This window comes from Macaca mulatta, chromosome 12 (assembly GCF_049350105.2).
Source record: "Macaca mulatta isolate MMU2019108-1 chromosome 12, T2T-MMU8v2.0, whole genome shotgun sequence".
Taxonomy (NCBI): Eukaryota; Metazoa; Chordata; class Mammalia; order Primates; family Cercopithecidae; genus Macaca; species Macaca mulatta.
The window spans coordinates 54,594,730-54,607,586 of NC_133417.1; the positions used below are offsets into that span (position 1 = coordinate 54,594,730).

Sequence of the window (12,857 nt, forward strand, 5' to 3'; positions counted from 1 at the left end):
TGATAGTCTTCCCATCTTAAGCCTTTCTTACTGCCTCCAGGAGATACAGTCTTCTGTTCTTTTTGTCATAGTTGTTTATTTTTCATGACTCGCTGTTTTTGAGCGTAGGACACTTACCTCTTTCTGTGTTCCCATCCCTACCACAGTGCCAGGCTCTCGATATGCTCAATAAATAAATATTAGGCGACGGATTTGTAAATCGTATATCATTTTCATGTATCTAATACGTTTTTTAAAAATTGACTAAAGCCCATAAGCCTATATTTTATTTCAGCTGTCCTTAGTTTTCGGCCTGGTGTTCTTTTCCGTTCCAGGTTCCTGTCCGGAATACGTCACCATGTCGCTCCAGGCTTCTCTGGACTGTGACCGTTTCTCAGACTTTCCTTGTTTTTGATAACCTTAATAATTTTGAAGCGACTTATCGGTCATTTGGTCAAATGTCCTTCAATTGGGTTTTGCCTGTATTTTTCTCAGGCATTGACTGAGGTTATAGGTTTTTTTGTTAAGAGGTAAGGTAAAGTGATCTTCTCATCACGTCATGTCAAGGGTATATACTATCAACATGACTTATTACTGTTGATGCTAACCTTTATCACCTTGTTAATGTAGGGGTTGTCAGGTTTCTCCACTGTGAAGTTACTCTCTCTTTGGAAGGGCATCACTCTGTGCAGCCCAACTGTAGAAATGGGAAATTGTTATACTCCACCTTTATGAGGACAGAGTATCTTCATAAATTATTTGGAATTCTTTTGCATGGGAGATTTGTCTGTACTCCTGCATTTCTTTAAGTATTCAATCATTTATGTCAATATGGACTCATGGATATTGATTTTACATTTTGGGTTATAATCCAATACTACTTTATTTTGTTGTTCATATTGGTTCCAGCTTTGGCTATTGAGATTTCCTTTAGTTGGCATTTGTGTCTTTTTGACACACCCTCCTCTTTTTATGTTTATGGATTTTTTTCTTGAGCATTTTCTTAATTTCTGTAAGATGCTCCAGGCTCATCTTGTATATTCCCTGCCCCAATCCTAGAATCAGCTACTTCCCCAAAGAGCCAAGGGTCCTTCTAATGGAAAATGATATTAGAAATAAAGATTTGGACATTTGGGATATTGTTGCCTCTAGACCCTCTCAGCTGACAGAGCAAGGAAATGTTCGTGCATATGCTAACCTGACTAAATATGCATATCTGTAAGTATTTATATATGTATCCATCTGTATCTTTGACAGCTACACAGGAGTTCTAGGTTCAAGTATTAGAGCTGTTATCTTCAGTGCAATTCCAGCACCACATGGATCATTGTAGCCTTCTCCCCTTGCTTGTCTGTAACCTCTCACTCCAGTGTGAGACACTTGGCTCTCATCGTCTGCCATCCATTTACCTAATTGTGCAATTACAGGTTACATGTATAATGGATTCAGAACCGTTAACCCATATTCAGAGTACATGTATAGTTGTTTCTGAATTGTTATCAGGTATACCTGTGAGAAACAGATTTACCGATTAGAGTACAATGCTTATGGATAGTTCTTTTGCTTTTAATCTTATAGACTCCACTTATTTTCAGCTGAAGTCAGCAACCCTCCATCCTACCTCTACCTGGCTTCGGTCAAGTTATTTTATATGCTCCTAATACAGTTGTAATCTTTTGCCACAATCTGCATTACCTACTGGGATTCTTTGAGTTCCTAAGATTTTTAAAAAAATCTTCCTCCATTTAAGTTCTCTTTGTGCAATCCTCATATTGCACATTTATTTTTTTTCTTTTCCTGTACCTAGTAGCAGACAGCTGGTCAGTAATGGGATAGATGTAAAACATTTTTTCACTTTAAATTTTCTTTCTATAGGGTTTGACAAATCCATACATAGTGTCATGGATCCACCATTATAACAGTGTCATACAGAAAAGTTACAGTTCTAAAAAGATCCCCTTTGTTCCATCTAGTAAACCCTCCCACCTTCCTATACCTCTAGCAACCACTGATATGTTTACTATCTCTATAATTTTGACTTTTCCAGAATGACATAGAAATGGAATAATACAGTATGTAGCATTTTCAGACTTGTTTTCTTCACATAGTAATAGCTACATTTAAGATTCATCCATGTTTTTGTGTGGCATAACAGTTCATTCCTGTCTTTTTATGGATTCCTTTTTAAGATGGTCTGATAGCTCTGTTGCCCAGGCTGCAGTCCAGTGGCACGATTATAGCTCACTGTAACCTCAAATTCCTGGGCTCAAGCAATCCTCCTGCCTCAGCTTCCCAGGTAGCTGGGACTACAGGCACACACCATCATGCTTCACTAATTGTAAAAACTTTTTTTATAGAGAAGGGGGCCTCAAACTTCTGGCCTCAAGGGATCCTCCCACATCAGCCTCACAAAGCATTAGTATTACAGGTATGAGCCTCTATGCCTGGTCTTTATTTCTCCCTTTTTGATCCCTGAATGGTATTCTAATGTATAGATGTACCATCATTTATACCTATTAAAGAACACTGTAATTCTTCCAGTTTTTGACAATTGTGAATAAAGCTGCTATTAAGTATTTAAGTTCAGGTTTTTCTGTGGACATGTTTCAAATCAGTTGAGTAGATATCTAGAAGCATAATTGCTGGCAATTGTATTTTTATAAGATATTTGAAAATAGTTCTGCTAGGTTATTTGAGCATTTCCCCACAATCATATAAACAGTTAATTTAAGAAATGCTGTTCTATGTTAATAACATAGAGCAAACTTCATTCCACTCCTGTCTGGTTACCACAAATTGGTGATGTCCGAATGAGTAGGCTTTACAAATCACAGGCTGACACTCCTGCAGCTGTTCAAATCAATGAATACTCAATCACAGATAAAGGAGAATATCTTGGAATGTCTTTGTTAAGGATATTCAGAGAAGGAATTCTAGGACTTTCCTTGGAAACCATCTGATAACTCAAAGAACCTTAATCTTAGGAAATTATCCCTGCCCCAGAATCCTCATGTTGTACATTTATTTCCTCTTCCTGTATGTAGTAGGAGACAGCCGGTCAGTTGTGGGATGGAAGTCAAAACATTTTGACTTCAAATTGTCTTTTTCTTTAATTGATTCTTTTTTATGCTGGGAATTTGTTGCTCCAAAAGTAGGCCAATTACTAAAGTCATCAGACTCTCTCTCAATTTCTGAGATGTGAAATTGAAGGAGAGCAGCATATTTTCTTACAGAAAACGCTAGATATAAGGCACAACCAAGGAAGGGGTGGCAGCTCTGTTTCTCTGTTGTGACTTCATGATTCCTAGTTAAAGTCTGTGGGTGTCAAGTTGTTCAGTGATGAAGAGAGCAGAAAAGTGCCAAAGAAGCTGGTGATTTGAGACCTTTACTTTGCAAACATTAGTGATAGGAAACTAGAGTTGAGAAGAAATTCTAAATTTGAAAAGTGAATTCTAGATTATCCTTCCAAACTAACTATGTCCAGGAGTTACTAGCCTGAAGACCTCTACCACCACTACTGATGCTATTTTATAAAGGCAGAATGTTGTATGTAATGGTACAGGTATAGACTAACACTATATGGCCCTGATTGGATTCTTGAATCTGACATTTCTAGTTGAGTCATTGTCTTAGTCTATTTTATGTTGTTATAATCCCACAGACTGACTAATTTATAAAGAAATTTATTTAGCTTATGGTTATGGAGCTGGAAGTCCAAGAGTATATGCTAGAATCTTCTAAGGGCCTGTGTGCTTCATTATCATGTGGCCTGAAGAAATGTAGGGGATTGAGAACATTTCAGGCAAAGGAAGCAACATGAATAGAGGAATAGAATCCAAAAGACTGTGGGCAGTTGGAGAGATCCACAACTAGTTCAAGGGATTGAGTTGGAGGTAGATGGGGACCAGATCATAATTGGTCTTCAGTGCAATGCTAAAGCAGATATAATCTGGAAGCAATGAGAAGTAAGTGAGCAGGTTTAAGCAGTCATGCCATTATTAGATTTGTGTCTTGGGAAGATCCTCTAGCTACAGCTCAGAGAATAGATGGGAAGGGTGTTGGGCTGCAATTGGATCAACTAGTTAGGAGACTCTTGTAGTATCCATGAGGAAGAACACAAAAAGCCTGAACTAAGGGAAGGGGAGAGTTAAGGAATCAATATGGCATAGCTATCCATGGGTTGCTGATGAGAAAAAGAGGACAAGTTGAATCTTCAGCGTCTACATTTTTGATTTGAGATATGTGGCAAATGGAGTTCCTTTTACTGAGATTGGGAATCCAGTAAAAAGTGGATATTTGTAGAATATATCCTATGTGGATAGGCATTTTTTCAATATCTATTTTAATCCTCAATAACGCAGAAAATTGAGATATTATTATCTTCATATTATACATGAAAAAACGAAAGCACAAAGAGGAAGTATATTACTGAAGCTTCTGGGGCTGGATTTAAATCTGGTTCTGTTTGGTTTAAAACTAGTATTCCCTTTTTCATAAGATACTTCCTCCCAGGAAGAAAGCAAATTTAAGGAGAATAATATGCTTAGTTTGAATTTTGAATTTTAATTTAAGATGCCTGAGAGCATTCACGTGGGTTTTTGTCCAATAAGTCATTTGAAAGGTCTATTGCTCAAGAAAGTTGTTTGTTCTGCTCAATGAAATAAAAGATGACACAAGCAAATGGAAGAACATCCAATGCTCATGGATAGGAAGAATCAATATCATGAAAATGGCCATACAGTCCAAGGTAATTTATAGATTCAATGCCATCCCCATTAAGCTACCAATGACTTTCCTCACAGGATTGGAAAAAACTGCTTTGAAGTTCATATGGAACCAAAAAAGAGCCTGCATTGCCAAGACAATCCTAGGTCAAAAGAACAAAGCTGGAGGCATCACGCTACCTGACTTCAAACTATACTACAAGGCTACAGTAACCAAAACAGCATGGTACTGGTACCAAAACAGAGATATAGGCCAATGGAACAGAACAGAGCCCTCAGAAATAATACCACACATCTACAACCATCTGATTTTTGACAAACCTGACAAAAACAAGAATGGGGAAAGGATTCCCTATTTAATAAATGGTGCTGGGAAAACTGGCTGGCCGTATGTAGAAAGCTGAAACTGGATCCTTTCCTTACACCTTATACGAAAATTAATTCAAGATGGATTAGAGACTTAAATGTTAGACCTAAAACCATAAAAGCCCTAGAAGAAAATCTATGCGATACCATTCAGGACATAGGCATGGGCAAGGACTTCATGTCTAAAACACCAAAAGCAATGGCAACAAAAGCCAAAATTGACAAATGGGATCTCATTAAACTAAAGAGCTTCTGCACAGCAAAGGAAACTACCAGCAGAGTGAACAGGCAGCCTACAGAATGGGAGAAAATTTTTGCAATCTATCCATCTGACAAAAGGCTAATATCCAGAACCTACAAAGAACTCAAACAAATTTACAAGAAAAAAACAAACAACCCCATCAAAAAGTGGACGAAGGATATGAACAGACACTTCTCAAAAGAAGACATTTATGCAGCCAACAGACACATGAAAAAATGCTTATCATCACTGGCCATCAGGAAAATGCAACTCAAAACCACAATGAGATACCATCTCATACCAGTTAGAATGGTGATCATTAAAAAGTCAGGAAACAACAGGTGCTGGAGAGGATGTGGAGCAATAGGAACACTTTTACACTGTTGGTGGGACTGTAGACTAGTTCAACCATTGTGGAAGACAGTGTGGCGATTCCTCAAGGATCTAGAACTAGAAATACCATTTGACCCAGCCATCCCATTACTGGGTATATACCCAAAAGATTATAAATCATGCTGCTATAAAGACACATGCACACGTATGTTTATTCTGGCACTATTCACAATAGCAAAGACTTGGAACCAACCCAAATGTCCATCAATGACAGACTGGATTAAGTAAATGTGGCACATATACACCATGGAATACTATGCAGCCATAGAAAAGGATGAGTCCATGTCCTTTGTAGGTACATGGATGCAGCTGGAAACCATCATTCTCAGCAAACTATCACAAGAACAGAAAACCAAACACCGCATGTTCTCACTCATAGGTGGAAATTGAACAATGAGAACAACTGGACACAGGAAGGGGAACATTATACACTGGGGCCTGTCGCTGGGTAGGGGGAGGGGGGAGGGATAGCATTAGGAGATATACCTAATGTAAATGACGAGTTAATGGGTGCAGCACACCAACATGGCACATGTATACATATGTAACAAACCTGCACGCTGTGCACATGTACCCTAGTACTTAAAGTATAATAAAAAAAAAATGTATATAATTTAAAAAGTAAAAAAAAAAAAAAAAAAAGAAAGTGGTTTGTGTATGTGAGAGATCAAGTTTTGAGTTTTTTTGTTTGTTTGTTTTTGACAAGAGTCTGGCTCTGATATCCAGGCTGGAGTGCACTGGAGTGATCTCTGCTCACTGCAACTGCCGCCTCCCAGGTTCAAGTGATTCTTCTGCCTCAACTTCCCGAGTAGCTGGGATTACAGGCATGCGCCACCATGCTGGGGCTAATTTTTATATCTTTAGTAGAGACTGGTTTCACCATGTTGACCAAGCTTGTCTTAAACTCCTGACCTCAAGTGATCTGCCAACCTTGGCCTTCCAAAGTGCTGGGATTACATGCGTGAGCCACCGTGCCCAGCCAGAATTTGAGAGTCTTTAACAAAGAGTTAAAGCCATTGGAATCCCTTCAACTGGAGTACAATGATGGGTTTTGCAGAGAGTGAAGAAGATTTGTGAAATTCCTGAAAATGCATGTAAATTCCTGTATATTTATAAGTAGGTTCTCTTCCCCCTTAGAGGGAGCCGAGCTTCTTTAGGTCTTTGAAGGAGTCTGTGCCTCTGAAAAGATCAAGGGCTGCTAGTGGAGAGTGTAAAAGAAAAAGGGCAAAAGTCAGAGCTCTAGGAACTATCAATTAAAGGAGTAACCGAAGAAGAAAACTAGCAACAGAGACTGAAAAACTTTAGTCAGTGGGTAGACAAAAATCAGGAGAAATACATATTTTAAACATCATGAAGATAATTGCTCAACATTATTAGATGCTACACAATCATCTTATTAAGGACCAAAAAGAGATAATCATATTTGATAGGGCAATAGTGACTTTGCTGGAGGAATTTCAGTGGAACAGTAAGAGATGAAATTGTGATTACTGTGGTATTCAAAGGATGAAACATAAACCTCTTGAGGTCAGAGATTTTTTTATCTGTTCACTGTTCTTAAGACTTCACTATGTTCCAGCCACAGAGAGGTAATCAATAAATATTGTTGAAAGTTGAACAGATGAAGAAGTGGTGGCAGCGACCATTAATAACAGCTTTTCTTTGTTGTTCTATTGTCAGGCTCCATACCTACCTAACATCGATCTTCTCAAGAGCTCTGCCAGGGAAGGAGTAGTTTCTGTGTTCCATAAACAGACTGAGACTCAAAGAAGCTAAGTAAACTACCTGAAGCCATATGGCAACACAGTGACGGATGTGAGATTCAAACTTGGATTAATCTGGCTCCAAAATTTCTGTTTTTTTTTTTTTCCCACTACAACAAGACTAAGGAGAAGAGACAGAGGTGAATGGCTGTCTCTCAGTGGTTATTCTATTTTCCCTTATCTACATGTTTTCCTCCTTTCACTCTCTTGGTTTGTTCTTATCCTTCAGAGGTAAAGAGGAGCCTTCAGAGAGCTATAAAGGTTGATCAAAGTACCAGATTATGAGATTATTCGGAGACTAATATGTAATCCTTGGGGTTTCCTTTCTCATCTCACTCTTACAGCTTCCTGTATTATTGCTTTCTGATTAACATATGGTCTCCTTTTTACTTTAGAAAACACTGGATCTGAATAACAAAGGATGCATACTTAAGCAAACTAAGGCATATATAGTTATCACTAAATGCTCAACCTGGAAAGAATATTGGATTGCAGTCTGCTCTTTCTGTAAAGACAATAGTATTATAAAACCACAAGAGACTAGAGGGAATATTTTCTACTCAACTAAGCATATCTAAAAGCACATTTGAAGTTTGGAGACAATATTCTATGTTATTTTAAGAAAAGATTCTATAGCATTATTACCTGGTGATAAGAAAATAACACGTTAAAAAAAGATAATAGTAATAAAAAATAAGTAAAATTATGTGAACATACTAGACCCGGTTATACAACTCCATTGTTGAGAATACATTTTTTTAATGTTGCCTGCATGGTTGCTCCAAGAGTTCTTCAATATTTAGTGTATGAAGACAGGCATATGCTCTGGCCATTTCCAGAAAAGCCAAGGCTGTCCTGTATGTTCTAGCCATCCGTTGTTAGGTGAAATGCATGAATGGTATAGAGAAATGTTATGGAGGGTGAATGTTACATGCCTCTGAGATACAATAGAAAAGAAGCCCTTGATTTAATATTTTAGTTCTTAGTTTGACTGTGACTCACAGGGAGTGATCCTGACCTGGGCCTTTCTGTCTCCTTTGTATCAGGAAATGATTTAGTTCAGAGAAAAGCAGGCATAGGTTTTAGTGGGACTCCCACCAGGATAATGGCCTTCTTTGTTCCTAGCTACTTCTTGAGGTGACTATGGCTATCCTTTAGGCCTCAAGCATGTGGACAGAGTCGAGAACAGGGTTAAGGAGAAGACTTAAGCAAAATCTCTTTAGCCACTGAGCAAGAAGCACTTGTAAGTTTCATTTTGTAAACTCAGAGGATTTTACAAATATGTAGTCTGTGGTGATCTAGCTACGTAAGAACTGGAAATGCCTAGGTTTAAAAAATCAGGGTATCAAGCAACCCAGAACTTGTTAGATATGCAAGATCTCTGGCTCTATCCCTAAACTACTGTGCCGGAATATGCATTTTAACAAGATTGCTAGTGACTCATGCTCAATAATGTTTGAAAACTCCTGCTCCAGACTATTGAATAAGATTGGCCAGGAGGTGGGAAAAGGGATGGTAGCAGTGGTGCTTGCAGTGTACATAGCTCCAGATATACCGAATCAGGATTCGTAAGAGTGGGGGCTTAGGAATCTATGTTTTAACAAGCTCCTCAGGGAATTTTTTTGGACACTGGAATTTGAAGATCACAGGTAAGAAATAAAAACAGCTCAGGGGAGAAGTGTGATATACACTGTGAACACCAGCTGTCACTACTCTACAATTTAAAAATGACCTTGATAGTTAACAGTGAAACGCATTATTACAAGAACATTTTCTAAATTTGAAATGTAAAGATCTAGGGAACATGAGCTCTAAGTTAAACAGATTTGAATTATCCTGTGATTTTATTAAAGATCTCTAGACATATAAATAGTTTACAGAGAGTAGTGGTTGGAGATTTAGAGATTTTGGGTACGTGTGACTAAGTCCATGTCAGAATAATGTCTTACTGTACTTGGGGAAATAAAGTGAATGCTTTTGTGGTTTAAAACCAAACTGGACTCTACAGTCTGAAAGTATGTAAGGCAGGTCAGTGACTTTCTGAGAATATCTTTTCATTTTCTTGGCATTATGTCATGATGTTACTGGGTTTTTCAGATACTTAATTTTCATGTGCAGCTCAGGGATTAAAAGTCTGTCTTATACAGTATTCACAGGAACTTTTTCTGTATTTGTAGACACCGCACCACACTGGCAGACTTGGATTTGAATTCTGACTTTTGCTTATAGCTTCATGCAGATTACAATGACAATTCCTTAACATCTCTGAGCCTTTAAGTGTGCATAAAAATACCCACATAAGGGTTGTCATGAGGAGGAATATGAAATGCTCTACCAATTGAAGCATTAAATAAATGCAAATTAGTAGTTGAATGCTTATGGTGTTGGGCCTTCACTTTTATATTTGATCTTTGGAACCCCACTATAGCACCCATTTCCATAAAAATGACTCAGGTTTCACTAGGAGCCTAGTTACTTTTCCTAGTTAGGTCTTTTTTTTTCCCCACCCCAAATAGCATTGCCTGATAAAATACTGGACAGCTAGGTAAGTTTGATGTAAAGTTTGATTTCATGTAAACAATGAATTTTTTTTTTTTTTAATTCTTCAGCTAAGACAGCGGAAGAGGTGATTTGTTGTATGGTTGTTACACTCGGCCACAAGTAAACACAGAAGTAGGCCAGAATGTCACAGGTCCAGGGCAAAAGACCAACAAGGGCAGTTTTGGTTATGAGCAACGTGGGTCTTAGAGGTGATTGGCGATCAGAGGGCAATGAAGTTCTAGATCATGAGATAAGCTCTGGACAGTAGCATGCAGTCCTACAACTTGTACCAGCATCCCCAGCGTCTAGCATTCCATGTTTCTGCTCCTGTGGCCGCCACGGTGCAAGAAGCTAGTGGTTTACTTGGACATCTGACTCATCTTTCTTCCTTTGCGCTTCAACCTGCACATTTGCTTCTTCCTCCACTTGGCTTTCATGGCACAGAGGTTTCTAAGAAAATGGTGCTAAGGCCGAGAGGACAATGAATAATTTTTTAGTATGACTATGTCCCATGTATTGCACAGCAAACTGGAAAATCTAACTCCAAGACCAAATGCTATCTACATTCATGCATCTTCTACTCACCAATGTCATCTGATTACTTACATCTTCTATTTTGCCTGTATTGAAAAACTCTGATTCAAAGACAGTAATGTAGATCTAAAAATGCTCTTGAGAGAAATTATTGCTATCTGCAAGTGCACGTCTTAAAAAATTTTTACACTTCCTGTCTAGAAATGGCTCTGGCTTATCTCTAAAGATTGCTTAGAATAAAATAGAGTCTCTTAAGTACTTACTCCTTGGGATTATTTTTGATTTTTGTTACATTCTGTTATTCTGTTGACTTCTGGTTATTCATTAACATCTCTTTCTCTGTCTCACTGTGTGGTTGTGGGAGTAGAAGGAGGGAAGAGGTGAATCTCCAAAATGCAATAATGCGAAAGCCACTTGCATGTTGCTATTATGAACAATTCTGAGGCATTTTTGGTACAGCTTTCTCTTTCCAATTATCTTTGGTGTAGCAAATAATGGTATTAAAATATATAGACTTTATATAAAGAAAGGCCACATGCTGATACTGAAGGAGAGGAGGAAGAAGGAAAGGTGGGAGTTTGCTGTGTGCTCAGTAGAAAGAAGGGTCGTCCTGGGGAACACTTTGCAGTTTCAAAGTACTTGAGGAGGGTAGGTCACAAAATGGGAGTTTAACTGCACTAAAATAAATTCTTAATGACACTTTCACGTGGATACCCTGAAGTAGAGTGAGGAATCACACCAGGAAACCTGATGTGGGAGAGAGCCACGTCCCACAGTTGGTTCGAAGAAAAATGTCACCTTTGGGCTCACCTAACTCCGGACACTAGGTGTCAGTATACAGCAATGTAACGATTTTAGGATATGGGATGGATGTGCTGATTTAGTGGAGGAAGAGTTGTGAGATGATGTTTCGTTTCCTGCTGTTAACATAGGTCCTCGATTTATGGTAGAAGGTTCTTTCAGCTGTGATCTTATGAATCACCAATTGAGACAGGAACTGTGTTAGAGTCACCTCTGGGGGTTTCCTTCATATTTTCTTTTTCTTTTCTCACCGACTAGGACTGATTACTTCTTCACACCTCTGCAAAGTACTTAATTAGTCTCATCAGGCAGCCAAACTTGATACCTTCATCCAATTTTAGATACAGAGATGATGAAGGTGTTTCATTGGCAGTTGGAGCCATTAGAGGGACCCTGCAGGGCAGAGAGACATTGCATTGAGGCGATCTGAGCTGAGCACAGGGGTAAGGATATATTCCTGGACTGTGCGCTGCTGTCAGTGAGAACATTTGCAAATCTGCTGACACATTACAGTGGGAATATCCCCTGGACGCATGGAAGGCCCAGTGCCCTGTCATTTGAGCAGTGCAGGCACGTCACCAGTCCATGGGAATGTCAGTGTTTATGCTGCTCTTTGATATAAAGTTCGCATTTTCTATATGGTTTGATGATGTTTAGTGGGATCAGTGATGCCTGTTTGTTAATAGCTTACAGGAGATTTGGGCTTAAAAATAAGATCTTGGTAATATTCTCTGTTTTAAATTTTATTGATATTTCTGAATTCCAAGGAAATTACATACATATCAGATGATCTTTGAGACCTCATTTTTTTCTATTATTTTTAGTATTCTCTGCACTCTCTCTTATATTTCTACCCTTTCTCCTGCATAAGTAAAACAGAATGATTTGGTTAGAATTTGAGGATGAAAATTATCAAGCCTATATTCTTAACAACAATCTGGGATTTGAGTTAATTTTAATGTCCAATTGGTATCCCACTTGCCCCCTTTACATGTGTGACTTTATTTTCAGCTTTTAATATTATTCACTCTTAGTCATACGAACTATGCTTATCCCTATCTAAGTCTTTCTCATCTCGTTATCACCAGCTGGTAAATTCTTCCTGCTTCCTTTACTTATATAAATGTAGCTGCTTTTTCAATATTCAGCTCCAAGCCATGTCCTCCGTGAAGCTATCTGGGTAATTCGTGGTAATCTGCTTTCCTGAATCATAGAGCATTGCTCAGTTTAGCTCATGATTATAACCTAGTCTCAGTCACTTTTTAATTAGTTTTATTCACATGTACATATACACACACATGCCCACACACACGACCAACTAGATTACAAGCTTTTCAAAAGTGGGGGCTGTGCCGCAGTGACATCTAGTAATATGGTGGGCATTATATATACATTTTCAATAGATAGCCATTTTTTGTTTATCTCTTTGATTACGGAGGCTAAAACATAATAGGTATTTAATAAATGTTGAGAGATCTGAGGAATTGATTTAAACTACTCTGCTGAAGTACTAGA

General features: G+C 38.3%; 1 protein-coding gene across 4 annotated transcripts in view; it reads left to right on the top strand.

The window, feature by feature from the left end:
- LOC144333309 (uncharacterized) overlaps nt 1-12,857 on the top strand; it is a 263,646-nt gene that overhangs the window by 832 nt on the left and 249,957 nt on the right. Inside the window, exon 2 of one of the 4 annotated variants that reach the window (XM_077956551.1) lies at nt 7,384-7,939. The exons of the other annotated variants lie outside the window; for them this stretch is intronic. Within the exon in view, the coding sequence (XP_077812677.1) occupies nt 7,384-7,479 (96 nt within the window). The 3' untranslated portion in view covers nt 7,480-7,939. Of the gene's footprint in view, nt 1-7,383; nt 7,940-12,857 lie in introns of those variants that run through there. 4 annotated transcript variants of the gene reach the window in all.